The sequence below is a fragment of the Prenolepis imparis genome, unplaced genomic scaffold (assembly GCF_030444845.1).
Source record: "Prenolepis imparis isolate NDT839.2.m4 unplaced genomic scaffold, iyPreImpa1.0 SCAF_1, whole genome shotgun sequence".
NCBI lineage: Eukaryota > Metazoa > Arthropoda > Insecta > Hymenoptera > Formicidae > Prenolepis > Prenolepis imparis.
The window spans coordinates 21,150,860-21,170,611 of NW_028141159.1; the positions used below are offsets into that span (position 1 = coordinate 21,150,860).

The window sequence follows — 19,752 nt, forward strand, 5'->3', positions numbered from 1 at the left end:
TTTAACTATAAAGAAATAAGCGTTCCAAAAATTTCGTTAGCAACAGATGGTGAAACTTAAAATTGAATAAAAATAACATTCGAACTTTTCACTAAAATGTGCTTGTTCAAGCAAATTCTATTTTAATGTAAAAGTTCTTCTAATGTAAAATTCCTATTTTTTTTGTTTGATTTGTTGTAAATTTAAATGCCTCCATCTGTTGCTAACGAATTTTTTGGGTCGTGTATTTCTTTGGAAATAATTAATTTGAAAATAATTGGAAATAAATAATTAATTAATCTTAATTCTTTCGCTTGTTTGCTTCAACATAATATTTTTTAGCATTAATCTACTAATCATAAACTTTCATTTCAAGCTATCATTTATCTCAATTAAGGTGATGAAAAATTCAGCCACACTCTTTTTACTTACGTGCTTTTTTACAGCTTTATCAACGTATAGCGTTACAAAATAAATTATATTGCAATTAATTATTATAAATTTATATATATATATATATTTATATTTTATACATATATCTATTTTATAATATATTATACAATTTTTTAAAAATAAATATACATTTTGGAAAGTATTTCTCTGCACATTATGACGTAATTCTCGCTAACTCCGTTTCTGTAATAACGAGAAAAGAGCTGTGATACGTTCCATTTAACACTATCGCTATGCAGCTCTTTCACGCGGTCGCCAGGAAAGAAATCCTTTCAAGACTCCGCAGGGAACGAGGTTTTGAAAAGTTCGCGCAAAAGCACACTTTTTGAACGAGCGATAATCGAATGGCGTGTCCGAACGAATTTCGCTCTCGAGCGGCTGTCGCAAAAATTTCTTGGCGATCGCGCGTCTGTGACTCTCGCGAAATATCCGGGAATCGAGAAAATCGTCCGAGACGATACGCTACGGTGATTCGTTCTCTACTAGCGCGCTCACTTTGCTCTCTTTCCCGTCTCTCCCGAAGGAGAATCGAAGGGGGTCCGCGAAGATATATAACCCGAATCCATTACGGCATCCTTTAAACTCGCGAGAATTTATCACAGGCCGATAGTCATTCTAGGCCTGTAATCTTGCTCGAGTAACTCCGAGCTTTACCGAGGCTAGACACACCGTCCGACACGGCTCTTAGAAAGGAAGCAATCTGCCACTTCCGTTTCATCGATCTAGGAATCACTCTCACCTCTCTAGCTGGGGCTATTTTTCGAGCGCGAAAAAAAAGGGGCACGCACGTATATCGTGATAGATAGATAGATTCATCCTGCAACGCGCAGGTTTTATCGGTGTTACGCCGGAAGCTTCCGAAGCTTTCGGAAGCTTACACTGGATCAATCCACACGTCAGCCCACTTTTTATACTTTCCAAAAATCTTTGAAAAATTTGATACTTTATCGGGCAATTTTGTGCGGAAGGTTGTCACACTTGCGAATCAATAATAGACGATGTCACTGTGTCAGTTATGGGAAATTGATATAAATATTTTGTTCTATATATTCCTCGCATTCTTTACACTTTGCACATTTGATCTTACATTCTCTTATTATTTTTCTCTGAAAAAAATTGCAAATAGTCGCTTTGCCGCGTGAATAAAATAAAGACAAAATCTTGCATCGGAATAATATAATCGTTATTTAAAATTCTTGAAATATTATTGAAACAGCATTGAAGAAAAGCTTAAAACGCCCGGGAAGCCGATTCAGTGCCTTGTTTCTGTGTTAGCATAAAGTAAATCATGGGACGTGCATTTATACACCTGCGGATGAATACGATAAAGAGAAACGACATCTCGCCGGGAATCCCGAGGAAGAAGAGTCATCGCTCCGGAATCGAGAGGGGACTCTTCAACTTTAAATCGACGCGACGGGGAGTATGTTTTCCCCGGTCTTCTTCCCCGGCGAGTGTGTCTCTTTCTAGACCATCCCCTAAGTTACTGCACGTACGACGAGGGCAGTAAATTTTCGGGAGCTATCTCGCCGAAGCGCCGCGAAACTATTCCACGTAAGGATCCCCGTCGCCGGGTTAGGCGACCGGAACGTAGGAAGGAATGCTCCCTGGAAGATCAGCGATTTCCGGAAACGAGGCCGAAAGGAGATTACGTATGTGCCAATACTCGCGGAATTCGGAGAGAGGACCCGCCGTCCTCTCCTCTTTGCAGCGAATGCCCGAGACGTAGCAGTTTCGTTGATCGAGGCGGGAGCTACTCGCTGGAATATCTCACATTTGTTTCCGCAAAAACCGATCGTCTCTATCCGGAAGTTACGACGCATCGCCCAAGCTCATGTGACATAACGAATACGACGTACTTGGTATTCCAAGCAGCGAATCACCGAGCGGCTACGTCCCTTATAACGTTGACTGTCAAACTGCACAGGGATGAGATCAAGTTGAATATGTAACTTAAAAATTCAGATCGAATCCGATAATCAAGTTTCATCTTCTGGGTTTCGATATAATACTCATAAGAATATTTTATACATATATTTCCGGTCAGAATTAGTTCTACTACTGACGCGTAAAGAAAAAAAGAGAGATGATGCATAAACAGATCTAAAAGAGATAAATTTTTGTAAAATAAGTATACGAAATTTTGTAGACAAAGTTACATTTGTTACAATCAGTATATTTGCGCGCGAAACGAAATAATTTGACAAATATTCCGGGGTTATACAAATTCGAATTCAGATTATTTCAATAGACTCAACGATGCCGAAAATAATTCATGGTATGTCACATACGCTGAAAACTTCTCGGCTCTTGCTATTGGCGCTTGAAATATTCAAATCACGTTTACACTCGTCTGGGGTCCCTTAAATCGAAGTATTCCAGACGAATGCCGCGTTCTCGAAGTAGAAGAAACAAGCGGAAACGTATTCTCGTCTCGGTTAATTCAACCAAGGCAGGAATCCCCCCAAGCCAAGAGTTTCGTGCAATGACTTTTGTTATCTTTTCGTATCAGAAAAATAGCTTCACTATCGCACATAGCTATCGTTTTAGCAGACATATTTATTCATTAAAACTAAACGTCATTATATTATCGCACCCTTGACATTCTTAGGGAGTATTTGTATAAAGTAAAATAAAATCGCAAAGAGCGTCGAAATTCAACGTAAGTATAATGTGTGAATTTATATACTGAGTCATGTGCGGAATATCGTAACACATTTCCGCATAATTTCGGAGCGAACAGATCAGAACTTGTTTGAAACTATGCCTACGATGTGAATATGTAACGCAAGACATCGCTTCAGGTTCGCGTCAGCTTGAAAGCCGCATCTAAATTTCTAAAGTTTGTTCCAACTATATTACTTGACGCTGATCCCTAGTATATGGCCTAATTACACTAATAATTACCATAATTAATATATATGCAATAATTATAAATACACGTTATTTTCACGAATGTATAATCGATGCGTATATAATTACAACAAATTGATTAATCTTCGTGTCGCGAAGATAATAAAAGAATAATTATGGCAAATTCGACATAATATATATAAAATCGTGCACCATATAAAAAAAATCTCACAAAAAGCAATATTACAAAATATAATATTAAAAATAGATTTTATGCGCGAAGCACTTTGCGGGGATTCCATTATCTCAAAACACAAATTATTCATGAAAGGATAAGTGCTTCCGATTCTAGAGCGATCGAGTGTTACCCAGAGGGGAAGTCTCTTTCCAGGAGGAATCCTCCGCGAATGCGCGATCTTCTTTTCAAGATCAGACCGCGTAAGCCTGGCTGATAATGCAAAGTTAGATAGACTCTGCTTCTCTAGAATCTCGCGAATCTCGCGGGCGATCGCGGTCCTAGATCTAAAGCGAATTCGTGCCGACCCCGTTAACTATCGAAGATACGGTAAAATTGGAAGGTGGTAATCCGAACCAGGACACCTCGAATTCACTTAACCACCCCAGTTTTCAGAGATTCTTCGCAGCCACTTCTAACGTAAAAAGAGAGGAGCCCCGAAGTGAAAACGTTGGAAAGAGGATAGGCGGTGCGGAAATTGGTAGCTTCTTCGATGCTAGCAAAACCCCCAGCTTTGCTTTCCTCTCGCGAAGGAACAAGGTAAACCGGTTAAAAGGCGATGCACAGAGAAGCAATATCCGCAAGCAGTCGGATTCTGTGAGCGAAAGAGATCCTACAGAGAGATCAACCATTTTAAAGAAAGTCCGTCCGTTTCTGAAATAAACGTGATGCGCGCTTCAACTAAATAGTTTCTCTATTTAATACTGTATTCATCCGACGAGTGATTCTGATAGATATATATATATATATATATATATATATATATATATATTTTCTTTTATATTCATCCCATTTAAATTAAATCGTATTTAATCTGACACAAATCACGCAATTACTTTTATTAGGATTGATTGATGAATTCTCGTAAATTGCCCATTGAAATCTTGAATTGTTAGCGGTTTATGCATTGGAATTTATTTATAAATGTATAAAATGAAAGTGCGATTCATATAAAAATAAAAAAAATTATATAAATGTCATGATATAATTAAATTGTTTTACATTTCAAAAACAAGAGAATTAAGGTATATTTATTTGAAATCTAAAAAAATATCTAAAAAAACAGCGTAGAGAAATGTATTTTCAAGATTACATTTTATCTATGTAGAATATAGGAAACAACGTTCTACGACTAAGTTTAATTGCATTTTTTTCGTGGTCAAATTTATTTTTCAAGATAATATTTTCCATAGATAAGTACGTGTGTGATATACAAAGTATGGTAAAACATACTGTCAGATACGAGCAAGTTTTCTGCTACGCGACACTGAAAAGATACTCTATGTTCTATGTAACACAGCCCTGAGGCAATGCCGTCTTATCATTCAACATGTACAAAGAAAATATACTTGAATAAGGAGACCATACTCTACTATCGGCATAAATTGTAAATATCATTACGAACCAGAGATGATAAAAAAATATAACCATTTTGAGAAAATTCTCTCTCATTCTTTCGCTCTCTCTTCTAGGAAAATTGCATGCCTGCAAAGTAAATTTTGCATATATTAATGCGTTCCTTTTAAGTGTACTATCATTTACCATATCTTCTCGATTTTATTCGGGTTTTTTATTTTAATCAAAATCGCAAATAAAATTCTTTTTACACGTACGATTTCAATTATTGTACATTTTCCCTGATTATTTAGCGCAATAAATTTCGAGCTTTTATTAAATCTTTTTTAATTAATTTTTTTCCGAATACTTTTTTATACAAGTTCGAGAAATATAATAAACAATATTTATATGATTATACTGTGTAGAGGTTTAATGGATCAAAGACGAATATTATATAGCAAACAAGATGGAAGTGAACAGCATGAAAATTAATTAATTGAAGAGCGACGTTAAAAGTTAATATTGGGGGGAAAATTAAATCATAATTGCACTACAATGAAAACATAATTGCAATTAAGGCAAGTCTAATGATAGATATATACATGTAGTAAGTTTAACTGCCAGAATGATTGTGTTAGTGCCAATCAAACTTAACGAGGGTTGTTATCGCATCGTCCCAGCTAGCAAACGTGCCCGCCTGACCTTAATACCCCGTGTAAAGCGCTATTCGTGCCTACGACAGCTTACGCACTATTACATAGATTTCTATCAATTACGGATAAGCAGTTGTCGCGATACAGATATTCCGATAAATTTCAATCGTCACGTAATTTATTCTCAATATCATCCATTAACTTTATTGTTCCTCATATTGTTTATTCCATGTTTCTTCGCGCGTTATCACTCTTGTCCAAAAAATACGTCGCGTTTAATCTCCAATTCGGATTAAAATTAAAATGAGAAACGCATATATGCGTACATACATGTACACGCGCGATGAAAGATCTTCCAAAGAGAGTTTTGCGTGCGCGATTTACAATCAAATTGCTTCGAACGTTCTGATAAACGAACTGAATTCACGGTACATTTAACCGCCAAATGTAATATGTGGCGAACAAGTTTTCGCGAATGCACAAAATACGTTGCGTTCCGCAACATGGGTGAAGCTACCACTGCAGGAAGGGGTAGATAATCTTTCAAGGCGCCAGTCAGAGGGTTCGTAAGGAAGAAACGTATCGCCGGGGTAGGTACCCGGTTTTACGATACCTATCTGCATATCGCGTACCGTTTCCGCGGTTTTATATACGACAACCGGTGGTGGCGTATTCTTGAAATTATGCACAGTTTACGACGGGAAGCGCGATACAATAGCCGTTATAATCCGTAAAAACAGTTCAGTTCTGAGTTCAGTTTCGACTGACGCTGCTGCCAGAGTGTGCAGAAAATTAATCATTCTCTCTGCCTTAAATGACGTAGAAACGACGGAGAATCATAAACGTACGAATTAATATATCACGTGTTAGTTTACTGTGCATTGCTCGAATATTTAAAATTTATTAAATGCTATATTTTTGTAATGCGAATTATTTGGAATAAATTAAATAAATTTGGAATAAATTGATTTATTGCAAATCGATGCAATAATTTTCTCGTTCTGCGTTTATTCTACCAGTTATATATTACATCAGTATATTATTGATTAGAGAGCGAGCCTCCACCCAGTAATTGATCATAGTGTAACTACAGGATATCAAAGCTCTTCGTCAAGTAATTAATATGCATGCGCATACATGTTGTTGACACGGCGGTGTGTCGAAAAGAGCGACTGCTAATTGAACCGTGAAGTTCACAAGTCGTGTCGTATAAATGCCTGGCTAATGGGAAAGCAAGGCAGCATTACCTTGTCAAAACAGTAGTTTCGAAATTACAACGTGTGTTGTCGTTCCTAAATCGATTTGATGTAAATCACGAAATTCAGAAACTGTTGACTTTGCTCGATGAATGGCGGCACCGCGAGATGAAATGAATTGTTAAAACATTGTAAAGTAATATGAGAAAAAAAAATGTTTATATAACCGAGATTATTACGTCGTACATATCAAATATACACATGTATCGAATATCGTGGACAATATTTTCTTTAGTAAAAATATATTTAAAAAAATTAAAATTAAAAATTATTATATATTTATTAAAAAAATTTATGATAGAAAAGTTATTTTTGCTTGTAAAATAAAAATACAAATAACTACGTTATTATCGTATATATTTTTTTTTATAACGAATATATAATTTTCATAACTTTCACGAATCTTTAACAAAGTTATTTTTAAAAATTATCTTTGAAATATTTATATTTCTGTATCAATGTATCTATCTATATGTTTGTATTTTTTATCAGAAATATTCATTTCATGTCGCAGTATAACTCGATGCAAAACACGACGGGGGGGGGGGGGGGGAATAAATAATTTAGAAGAGAAAAAAATTGAGACGAAAGAGAGACGAAAAAGGGAGACGTTTTTAGTACGCGCAAAGCTTTTAATTCCATTGCTGAAATTTCTTTCGGGAAAGGCGAGAGGTTCTGACGAGGAGATGAACGCGCTGAAAGAGACACGTTTCGTTTTTCCTCTCGCGCGCAGAAGTGCGCCGACTGTTTTCATCGCGTTAAAACACGGCGGAGAAACGTTTTCGCGCTTTATTACCGCTGGTGTTGCATGAAGCTCTGAGTACGCTCTCGAGAAGTACGTATATAGCCGTACACTTGGATCGAAACGATGTATGTCTCGTAAAGCGCATTTTCCACTGAATTCTCAACTACTTTCTTCTTTTCGCAAGTTATAATCCTCCACCACGTCGATTTCACGTAGAAGAGCGCGCTTTGAACATCTCGTCCGATTAGACAAACTCTTTTTCCTCGAGCGCATTCATACATCGATATCCTTTAATAATTTCAAAGGTACCAATCGATGATCGTCGAACGTACGGGATGAAGAAAATTAAAATATTTTTAAAATATCGACATAAGAGTATAATAATTGGAATTTTGCATAAATTATATTTGGTCTTATGACTAATAACATATGATGGAGAACATTCATCTCCATAAATGCCGTTACGTGTCATGCGCCATCCGTTGTTGCTAAAATTGATCGTCCGCTAATCCATTTGTCACCGTGTGGCTTAATTCTATCAATACCAGGTGCCAATAATCCAAATCGAGGAGCTTCACGTAATCGCGATATCTTAGTTTACTAATGGCGCGTCGTACACCAGATTCCTGGAGCACGGAGCATTTATGGCGATCGTGCCGGGAATGCGGCGTATGTATATCCCTACGAACAACATATTTCCCAGGGATCGACCTAGAGAGCGACTGCTAGAAGTAGAAGAACCGATATACATATATACGTATATATCGGGGGCCGCCAAGTTTGCCCAAGTCACTCGATCGAAATACTTAAGGAGAAAGATAGCTCTGGGATTCCGATATAATGCTGAACCGACATTTCTCTCTCTACGAAGATTAATGTTTAAATTGAAAACGTTTCTTGAATTCCAAGTGAATCCGCCCTTAATCGCTCGCTGCGAAATAATCGGAGTACGTTGACTCCTTCGCTTTTTCAATGGCGAACCGGGGATGAGAGAAGGGATCCGATACGATTACCCTCCGAGAGTCGGAGATTCATTTACCTTGCTGTCACGATACCTTTGCGCGTTAATGTACATTTATGTGTGTTAGCGGAATTGTTATTTGTTCGCTAATATCATTTTAACGCATGTTTTATTTGCCAAGTAATTCTATGTCGAAGAAACTGCAAATATATCTCCGTCTAATGAGATGTAAATTATTATGCTGCAACAATCAACAATAGCGATAATATAAATCCTGTCGAAAATTTTAATTTTATTAGTAAACAGAAATTGCATAAAAATATATGGAAGTGCCAATTTCTTTATTGTCATTTACAATTGACTTGAATGGATCATGAAATAATCAATTTTTATGATTTTATTGATTCAAAACGATTCATGATAATACGATAAAAATTATTTGTAATCAATAAAAAATTAGCTGATATATTTTTCATATTTTTTATTTCTGCTCAAAAGGGGGATTTTCTGGGCGTCACTTTTTTCCCAATATTTTTCAGTGTAGATCGAGATTGTATATAACTGGATTTTTATATAAAGCGCGTTCGGTCTAATTCACTCTTTTGAGAGTTTGTTAATCGTATTTCGCCATAGATCCTTTATAAAAAGGATCTCCCGCGAGAGTGCTCTCTCCGGTAAAGCACACACGCGCCTTGCTAGATTCGAATTTAAAGCCTTTGGCACGCACGTCCCGTGAAACGCCGCTGTGTGTTTTATCGTCCGATCGTAAAGGCGGTATACGATATCGTCACTCTCTCTATGGAAGCCCGGAATGTAAATGTAGGCGAGAAATGGTGGTGTGCCGTTATTGAGGCTTCTCGTGCCGCGATTCTCCAGGCGGGGGTCAGAAGGAAGAGAGGCATTCGTCGATTCAGTTGAGCGTGAATGGCGCGATATCGCGGTTTGGTGCTCGCGAAAAATCGATTCGGTCTAGACGTCTTTGTGATACAGATTTCTCAACCGACCATTGCCGCTCGATTACGCGTGAAGAACTTTGTAGATGTTTGCCCTTTCCACGCGACATCATATTTAAAGCTATAGAGACGATTAAGAAGACGCGCGTTTGTCATAATATTTTTATAATGAAAAGCAGTTGTGTATATAATGTTTTGATATATTTTCTCTTAAATGTTAGGAAAAATCGAAACTTAATATTCATTGAGCGAGAAATATTATTGGTTTGCAGGAAACGTCAGATGACAATTCATACATTTTCAGTATATCAAAACCGAACATCGAGATAAGAATTTGTCAACGCTATTGATGACTACTTGAATAGTCTTCTCTTGATAGGTAGTCTCAAATTAAGAACGTTACTTACACAAGTTCGTCATGTTACATTCACCATCAGTGACAAGTACATGTTACAGATTTTTTTCTGCTTTTATATACTGTATAAGGTCCAAATTATCTTCAATGCATATTTATAATATACATTCTCACACGTATGTACATATACAGAAATTGTTCAAACGAGAGAAACAGAAATTTTCTTTGCTATCGTGAAAAATATGTCTCAAACAACTATAAAGGGAAACACGATTTCTTTCCATACGAGTCAAATAATTTTTATGTCCTCGTGTATTCGTATGCACCTCCGTCTTAGCGAGACGTGGACTCTTTGTTATTCAAGGAAGCTATTCGCACTATTCTGAGAGCTCGGGCCGTACTTTTTCGTAAACATGCTTCAACATGCGCTGCATAGTGTCTGGCAGACGAAGTTTAACTTTACTCGTGGATTTATTCAGACAAGAATCTCTCATGGCAAAGGCAGCCGTAAATATTTGTCAGTGAAATGGGAAAATTTTTAACAAAAGCTTTAATGCTTTAATTTATTACATCATACGACTATAAAAATGAAATAATTTTACTATGATAAAGGGTATAGTTTTTATCAGTTCAAGAATTTGCAACATCTCTAAAAAATAAAAAGAGAAAAAAATTACCGATGCAGTTTTCTCATCATGTAAACTAAAATATGTACTTAAGAAAACCTTCTATAATATACAATGAAAATCAAATCAATTACAATGTTTGGATTTGCAATTTATATAGAATATTGTGATTGCGTTAGATAGTGAAAGTGTTAAAAAAAACTTTATCGAACTGCTATTTGATATAGCCATTGAATGTAATACCGCAAATTCGCTTATTTCGATTTGTTTCGTAACTTTTATATTTCAGGAAGCTCCTTGCGATCTGTCAGGCGAGAAACGGGATTACGGATGTGACGATACGATGACGCGAGATCCGCAACGACGGAGAGATCATTCTCGCGCTGTAAATCGGTGGATCCCGAGGATGGTCCTCCAGATCCTGTTAATACAGAATTTCGTTACATTTAAAGCCGTAGCTCAAATAGCCGAATGTCCGCCATCGGAAATAATTCCGGGCTGTCCTTGCTATAACTTTGAAGACGGTCTCTTTCTAGAATGCGCTGGCGCTACAGAAGAAACTTTAAGAACAACATTACAAAGCGTGCTAAGTATAAGTGGTAAGTAAGCAATATTTAAAAGTCAAGAGATTCTCGTTAAATATATTTAAAACAACGATAAGCTGGCGCATATCGAGAATTTGCATAATATTTCTTCTTTTGATTTGATTCAATAATTATAAATAACGATAAAAGTACAAATATATATATTTGTGGGCATACGGATTTTAAAATGTTTTCCTTTATAAAAATAGAGAAGAGAAAGAATTAGGAAAATATATTCGAGAAATATAAATTAAACTTGTCTCAACATGCAAAATTGCTACAAAATAACTTTTATAAAATAAATTAAATTAAATATATGCGATTAAAAATACGTTTAGCAATAATCGTATATCAATTGCGCGCTCTCTATTAAATTTGCCATTTAATATCGAATTACTTGAAAAGTGTGCGCACATTTTCTTACAACATTTTCATACAGTTTCAATGTAAGGGTGAATAACGCGGCGAAAGGGGAAAACCATTTTCTTCAACACGTCTCGTAAAACTAATGAAACGTGCAATTAACCACTGCTGCCAAAGTCAGAGTTTCGCGTTATAGTCTCAAATTAATGGTCGTGCCCTTTACGACCATTTTCAGGCACGGACACGATGGTACAGTCGTTGAGCGTTTACGAGCTTGACAAGAGCATCGAGGAACTGAGAGAGGACGCTTTTCCGCCCGGATCGCAAATCAGGCATCTTCAAATATCACATTCATCGTTACGGGAAATAAGCGAAAACGCCTTCGCGAATCTAAAGGACAGTCTGGAATCTTTGGCACTGGTTTCCAGTCGCTTACCTCACGTGCCTCAAAAGTCATTGGCCGAGCTACGAAAACTTGCTGTTCTGGATCTCGAGACGAATTTGATACAGGATCTTTCGTCCTACTGCTTTTACGGCTTGAAGCTAATAAAGTTGACCTTGAAGGGCAATCAAATATCGAAAATTTCCGAATACGCGTTCGCGGGTCTCGAAGACAGTCTGAGCGATCTGGATCTAGCCGAAAACAAGCTGAAGCTATTTCCTATGGCTCCCATGAGAAGACTCGAGAGCTTGGCTTCGCTCAGGCTGGCGTGGAACGAGATATCGGAACTTCCCGACGACAATTACAGCCTTCTTAGCTCCCTGCTAATCCTCGATCTGAGCAGCAACAATTTTGAAAAACTGATTGAAGACTGCTTCAGGCCTTGCCCGATCCTTCACACTCTATCTCTCTACTACAATTCCATCGAGACCATTCACAAGGACGCCTTCGTGTCGTTGAAGGATCTAGAGTCGATCGACTTGAGCCACAATAAAATCGTTTTCCTCGACGTAGCAACGTTTAAAGGGAACGAACGACTGCGCACGATCGAGCTCAGCCATAACCACATTCACTACATCGGCGGTGTGTTTGCGAGACTACCCGAGCTGAGGGAACTTTATCTGGCGGAAAACAATATTCTTGAGATCCCGGGAGATGCGTTCGCCGGCAGCGTCAGTCTCGCAGTAGTGTATCTACAGCAGAATGCCATCCGAAGGATCGACGTCAAGGGTCTCACGAGTCTCACGCAGCTGGCCCAATTGCATTTGAGTAACAACTACATCGAGAAGGTACCGCGGGAATTCCTCGAACACTGCGAGAACCTCTCGTCGCTCTCTCTAGATGGTAACAAGATCCGCGAGTTACAACCGGGCACCTTTGTCAAGCTGCATCAGCTGCGCGAGCTGCGGCTACAAGATAATCATATAACGGAGGTGAAGCGTGGCGTTTTCACGCCACTTCCGGCGCTCCTCGAGCTTCATCTGCAAAACAACGCCATTACCTCGATGGAGACGGGCGCGCTGAGAACGCTGAATAGTCTCCAGCACGTTAATCTACAGGGCAATCAATTGACCATGCTCGGCGACGTCTTTCAGCTCTCCGCCTCGGAGTCGTCTTCCGGCGGAAGCTCTTTGGTATCCATTCAGTTGGACAGCAATGGCCTGGCGGTGCTGCACAACGATTCCCTGCGCGGCCAAGCGTCCGTCAGAATCATGTGGCTTGGTCACAACAAGTTGACACATTTACAAGCGCCCCTCTTTAGGGATCTCCTTTTAGTCGAGCGCCTTTATCTGACGAACAATTCCATATCCAGGATCGAGGACGCCGCCTTTCAGCCGATGCAGGCTTTGAAATTTCTCGAACTCAGCATGAACAAGCTGAGTCACGTTACGGCGAGGACGTTCTCGGAGTTGCACGAGCTCGAAGAACTGTATCTACAAGATAACGGTCTGAGGCGACTCGATCCTTACGCGTTGACGGCGCTCAAGAAGCTAAAAGTACTGGATCTGGCCAACAATTATCTCACCGTTTTGCAAGACGCAATTTTTCAAGAAGACCTGCCAATTAGAACGTTGAACTTGAAGAACTGCTCAATAACCACGATAGAGAATGGTGCTTTTCGCGGACTCAGTAACTTATTCGATCTCAATTTGGATGACAATCTTCTCACAGCGTCGACGCTTTTGCATTTGCACATCCCCGGTCTTCGAACATTGGCGGCATCCGGCAACAACTTTAGTCAGATCACGGAACACTGTTTCAATGGATTGCCGTCTCTACAAGAGCTGCTCCTGGACGATTCACAGATAGGTCAGCTGCCGGAGACTATCTTTGTGTTGAATCGGAATCTTGCGCGTTTACATTTGAATCATAATCATCTGCGCGCTCTACCGCCTGGCATCTTTGATAGATTGCTATCGCTGCGGGAGATACGTCTGGATTACAATCGATTCCAAGACATTCCGTACTCGGCGCTGGCGAGTGCTCTTAATCTCGAAATTCTCACACTGTCCACCAACGAAATTGTCAACGTCGACATGGCCAGTTTCGCCAGCCTAAGGCATCTGAGAGAGCTGGATCTGAGCCACAATAAAATCGAGACGATGTCGGGCTTCGCGATGGCCAATTTATCACGTTTGATATCCGTGGATCTTAGTCATAATAATTTGAACGCGCTACCGGCGAATTTCTTCGCGCATTCGTCTTTGTTGCGAAGAGTCGATCTATCGGAAAATAAATTTCGGCAAATACCCGCGGTGGCTCTCTCGGGTCAGAATCTTCCCAGTCTTGCGTGGTTGAATCTCACCCGGAATCCTCTAAACAGGATCCACGATCTACCGTCAGAGGCAATGTATCCTATTCTCCAGGAGGTACACATATCCGGTACGAATCTCAGTATAGTGACCTCGCAAGATTTCGAGGCTTTCCCGGCATTGCTGCATCTTTATCTAGGCCAGAATTGCATTCTTCGAGTATCGCCGGGCGCGTTTCGAAGCCTACCGAATCTACTCACCCTTCATCTCGGCATGAACAGTCTAGAGATTCTGCCAAAGGAAAGGCTTCAGGGCATGGAACACTTGCGCATACTCAATTTAACGCATAACCGTCTGAAAGAGCTCGAGGAGTTCCCGGAAGATCTCAAATCACTTCAAATACTGGACCTGTCCTACAATCAGATCGGCATCGTCGGCAAAGTGACGTTCAAGAATTTAATTAGCCTGGTCGAGCTGCATCTTTACGGTAACTGGATAAACGCCATCTCTAGCGAAGCATTTAGACCCCTGAAGAAGCTACGTCTACTTGACTTGAGTAGGAATTACTTGGAGAATTTGCCACTGAACGCTTTCCGGCCACTCGAGACGCAAATAAGGAGCCTGCGGGCTGAAGGTGAGCTGCTCTGACACGTCTAGTATTTTGTAATTAATTTCGCGCTTGCATGAACGTTTGCTTTTTTCTCGATAGCAGCGATAAAAGCTGCTGTAAATTCGAATACAAGTGAACAAAGGCAGGAAGAGTGAGAGAGAAAGAGAGAGAGAGAGAGAGAGAGAGAGAGAGGGTTTTCTCGTACACATGGCGGCTATCGATCCGAATGAAGTTACTACTACTCGAAAACCAATCGTATCGCCGGTCACGTATTGCCATATCTCGAATCAATATTCAACACTGGAACAATCAAACAAGTTCGCACAACTCCATCTCATTTTCATTTCGAGTGATATCCACAAACTAATCTCTCACGTCTTATTTCTCGGAAACTTGTTTAAAAGTATATCGCAGGAAGAGAAAAACACGTCCTTTTCTTTACTTTGTGAAAAAGCTCGAGATGTAACGACGCGACGCTAAAATATTGCTGTTTAATTTATTTATTTATGATTCGGGTAGACATATTTTATACAAATTATTAAGTATTGAACTGAAATTATAAATTTTAATTGCAGTTGATGCATGAAATTTGTAATTAATTTTAATCAGTTACAGCACACGCGAGAGAATAAATGAAACTTATATTTATATTTATTATATATTATGAGACTTTAATTTATTGATTAAATTTCCAGTGAATTAGCTACAGCATATAATTTTGCTTTATAGTTAAATAGAATAAAAAATTACATATAAAAAATTCTTTTTGTAATATTTAAAAAAGGTCTTGTGAACATTTTTATAACTAACATTATAAATTATTAACAAACTATGATTCTCTCGAACGTGTATATTTTTACATATATTTTTAGAAAAAAAATATCAAACATACATATTGCGAAATAATGTACCGTCTCTCACACATTCAAATATATTTTCAATATCAAAGAATATCATAATATCGATTTTGTTATCAGTAATTAACGAGTTTAATTAATAATTAACGTGTTGTATTGAATCACTCCCCAAGTTCGCTTTTTAATCCAATCTTGATGAGCGCAATATCGCGAATAATAGCGAATTGGTCTCATTAACAGAGAACCCCTTACACTGTGGCTGCGAATCACAAGAATTGTGGGAATGGTTGAGGGACCATCAGAAATTGGTGAGCGGGGTCGGCGGTGGTCGTAGCCGCGGAAGAAATGGCGTCGGAGTCGGTGACGTCGAGGGTGGTTTGTTAAGATGCGAGCAGCCGCCTGAGTTGCGGGGTCTCGTCTTTCTCGATCTTGACCCCCACGCCTTCTGTTCCGCTCCACTGGTCTTGAAGCTCGCAATTCAGGACATCCAGCCCTTCTCCGTTCTAGTATCGTGGCAGAGCAGAAATCATTCCGGCCTCCATGGATATCAAGTGGCGTATCACGCCTTGGATAATGTCGACGAGGTAAGGATTTTTTGTAAAATTGTGCGAGGAAGGTCGAAATTTTTCACACAACGTTAAATAAAATGTATAAGAAGAGAATAATTGAAAAAAAAACATACATGGGTTGTTTGGCAACAATTTAGAAATTAAATATTCTCTAGTAAATTGCATATATAATTTATTTCCGCTTATTATTTAAAATATAGAATTATTATATTATCCAAATTTCTCCTTCTGCAGTCATTTCGAAATTCATTTTTTTATTTTATCCAATTATATTCTTTTTTATATAGTAATTAATTTTTGATTTCCTAATTATACGAAATATAATATTAAAAGCAATGAACCGGTTTATACGGATTTATACGCATACACACACGATAAAAATCATTTTGGGAGCTAAAACTTGCTGCATTATTTCGCCATTATTGCCCGGTTCTTAATTATTCAAGCCTGGCAGCGGATAAGAAACCGCGCACGACGTTGCTGACGAGATGTCCGTTTTCACCGACGTTTCAGGTACGAGGTAAGCTGCTGGATCCAAAGGCACGTTCCGTGAGATTGACAAAGTTGGAGTCTGACACGCGCTACCTGATCTGCGTACTTGGGTTAGGCAGCTGGGGTACGCCGATCCCACAGGATATCGGTTCTTGGCAATGGAACGCCTCGCACGACGACGTGATCGAGGGATCCTCGCTGCCCGTGATGGTAAACTCGCCTACCAGTCGGTGCACCGAGGTCAGAACCTTGGACGCGCCCGATTCGATAGTGGGCGACGGTACCGTGAGCGATAGAGGTGGTCTGGCGAGTATCCTCACGAGACGATTAGGTCTGATCGTAGGCAGCTGCATGGGCTTCGTCGTCTTCGTCGTGCTGATTTCCGTTCTGGGTTATATGAAGATGAAGAAGCAACGGGCGACGATTAAACGCGATCAGCCGCTGTCCTCGAATCCGCCAGAGTACATGTCTTACAGGCACTTCTCGTTGCAGAGCGGCGACAGGGCGGAAAACGCATGTCCGAGTTTCATCAGCAACATCGGGCCGCCGCCCCTCGGCTCGTAGCAAAAGGCGAAGGAGTCTCGTAAAGAGGCCGCTCAACACGACATCGAGATGAAAACCATGTCGACCAGTATCTATAGCTAATAATCGCGCGGGCCCCGAAGAAAGAGTGAGACGATGTAGTAACGCTCGATGACACTATACTTATGTATTGTCGTCGAAAATGTGACGAAAAACCAGACGGCCCGGGGTAGCATCGGGCCTTGGACTTATTAGCGCAATTATTAATTGTTTCGAGCTATCAAATGGGAAGCCGTCGATTACATCGTGAAACGATGTTTGATGATCGTGATAACTTTATTTCGACCGTCACGACGGCCGATCGACCGTAATCTCTTTTATTTGGCGAACGTAATCTAAGGTAAGACACCGACACATATAACTATTCGACTTTTTGTAGCGAAAATGATCAAACCGAGCTACGCCGAATCGCGCGGTTTCACAATTTTTTTAATCGACAGCGACATTTCCAGCGATGTAGAGGAATTTTTCTACTGTCTCATCAAACGCCTGCATTATCTCGCGACTATCTCAGCTCATCATTGTACGAAAGAAAGAAATGCGTCAAAGCAAAGTGGTAAAAAAAGAAGCGTGTTTCTAAATACATTGCTTTCATCAGCAGCGCGATTTCTATTGCGAGAACATCTTCTAAGAACGACTTAATCTCATTATCATGCATACATCGGCGAGGCTTAGGCGCGCTTAAAGCTTGTGCTAAAAGACGTGGGGAAACACGTGAAGATCCGAAAATTCCTCCCGCGAGAGAATCAAACGCGTGCGATAAATTAGCACTTTGACAAGAGATTCTTTTTTTTTCTCACCAACGCAGGAATATTCTTCGCGAGAAGGATCTTTTCTCGTTTACGTGTCAGAAAACGTGTGAGAAAAACCGGCTGTTAACGGCGAGTAATTTATACCGAAAATCGAGCAACGACGTATCAATTCTCCTCTCACGAAACTTCGAATCTCTCGTATGAGAAGACTGATTTTTTAAGCCGTTTGAAATTTCCCTCGTATAATTCCGAAACTCGTCTACTCGTATCGTGCGACATTTTTTTGTAAATAAACGCATGACATCGCGGCATAATCGATATCCAATGAAATTCATCTTTCTAGTGCTGCGCAAGCAATATTACACTTATTCGTAATCGATAGTTCTAATGATCAGCACTAACGTAATTAAAAGAGGAACGCGATCTGCGCGATCTGTGAGAAGCTCACATCGTCGTCCTTAAAATATCGCGATAGACAAGATTTTGCGATCTAGCCTCTTCGATTTTGATAAATATCACGTTACCGGAGGCAGATTCGCGACACTCGAACAAGCACATTCTTGAATTGTGGAAGACTAAGTGTGATTCCTGCCAAACAAAAAAAAAAAAAGAAAGAAATAATCGATTCCAAGTTGCCAAATGTTAATTGTGTATCAAATATCGTGAAAAAAAATCGGTTTATTGTATATAGAAGATATATATACATATAGCATTTTCTTTATTATATAGTGTTTAGGCTTTCGGTTAATAAAAGTACCTTAAGGCTGTAAGTCGATTGTTTAAATTATTGTTCCATGCACAAACTTTCCCAACTCGCATTAACAAACCGACTTTAACCGACTAATTAATTTTTATTTCAGTTTACGAAACAACTAGATTGCATCCTAGAATGCAAAAATTTCGGGACACAGAATAACGATGATAATAACTAAAGTAAGGAGTTTCTCATCTGTTTCATAAAAGTTATCTTTAATTTCGCACACTAATCATCTTTATTGCGCGATTACTTATTCGTTTTGTGTCTAAATTACACGCGAAGCATTTCTAGTTTATGATTCAGCCGCCATTCTAGTCAAATGGAATTTCCTAGCGTATCCTCCAGCAATCCGTTAAGTCATCTTGTACGACTAATTAATTAATTATAATGGCAGCTTAGACCGGACAGCTTAGAACGCGTCTGTGGTTTACATAGATTTCGTAATTAACTCGGGTCTATCCCTAAGCGTCAATCAGTTCCGATCTGATTTGTCAGAGAAGAAGCTACGAGGAGATGTTCTAATAATACATACTTCGATATGCAAGTTCGTTTTGCATCAGAGATACCACGTTTTCATCCTGGCAGGTAAGTGAATATTAAAACTATCTTAAACTAACTGTAATTTATGCGAAAGATTTTTTGGAAGAATTTTTTCATAGATATATAAATATAGATGTATAAATATAGTATTTTCTATTCAATTGCCAATTTATAATCCCTTGCATATGTTGGAGTTTTCATATTAATATTAAAATATTAATAAAAGTCTCTATATTTTTTTCAACAAACGCGATGTTCTCGTCGTCATGCAAAAGTTGTCGGATCATATAAAATAAAAGAATAAAGAAAGTTGTTTTTAATTTTTTAAAATATATTTTAATATATTTTGATACATTATTTTTAATATAACATTTTTGCGTTAAATATTAGCTAAAAGAATGCAAAAAAAATATATAAATGATATAACAAAACAAATTAAAATATTATATATATATTTTAATTTGTTTTGTTATATCATTTATATATTTTTTTTGCATTCTTTTAGCTAATATTTAACGCAGTACTCTGCGTTGATACCACTGCTT

General features: G+C 38.8%; 1 protein-coding gene across 3 annotated transcripts in view; it reads left to right on the top strand.

The window, feature by feature from the left end:
• The window catches only part of LOC145935786 (uncharacterized), a 204,787-nt gene extending 186,107 nt beyond the window's left edge, over window positions 1–18,680 (top strand). For all 3 annotated transcript variants that reach the window (XM_083037399.1, XM_083037390.1, XM_083037408.1), the window contains 4 exons: window positions 10,697–11,006; window positions 11,590–14,682; window positions 15,756–16,099; window positions 16,598–18,680. In XM_083037399.1, the coding sequence (XP_082893525.1) occupies window positions 10,697–11,006; window positions 11,590–14,682; window positions 15,756–16,099; window positions 16,598–17,140 (4,290 nt within the window). In that variant the 3' untranslated portion in view covers window positions 17,141–18,680. The remainder of the gene's footprint in view (window positions 1–10,696; window positions 11,007–11,589; window positions 14,683–15,755; window positions 16,100–16,597) is intronic.
• Window positions 18,681–19,752: the final 1,072 nt, after the last annotated feature.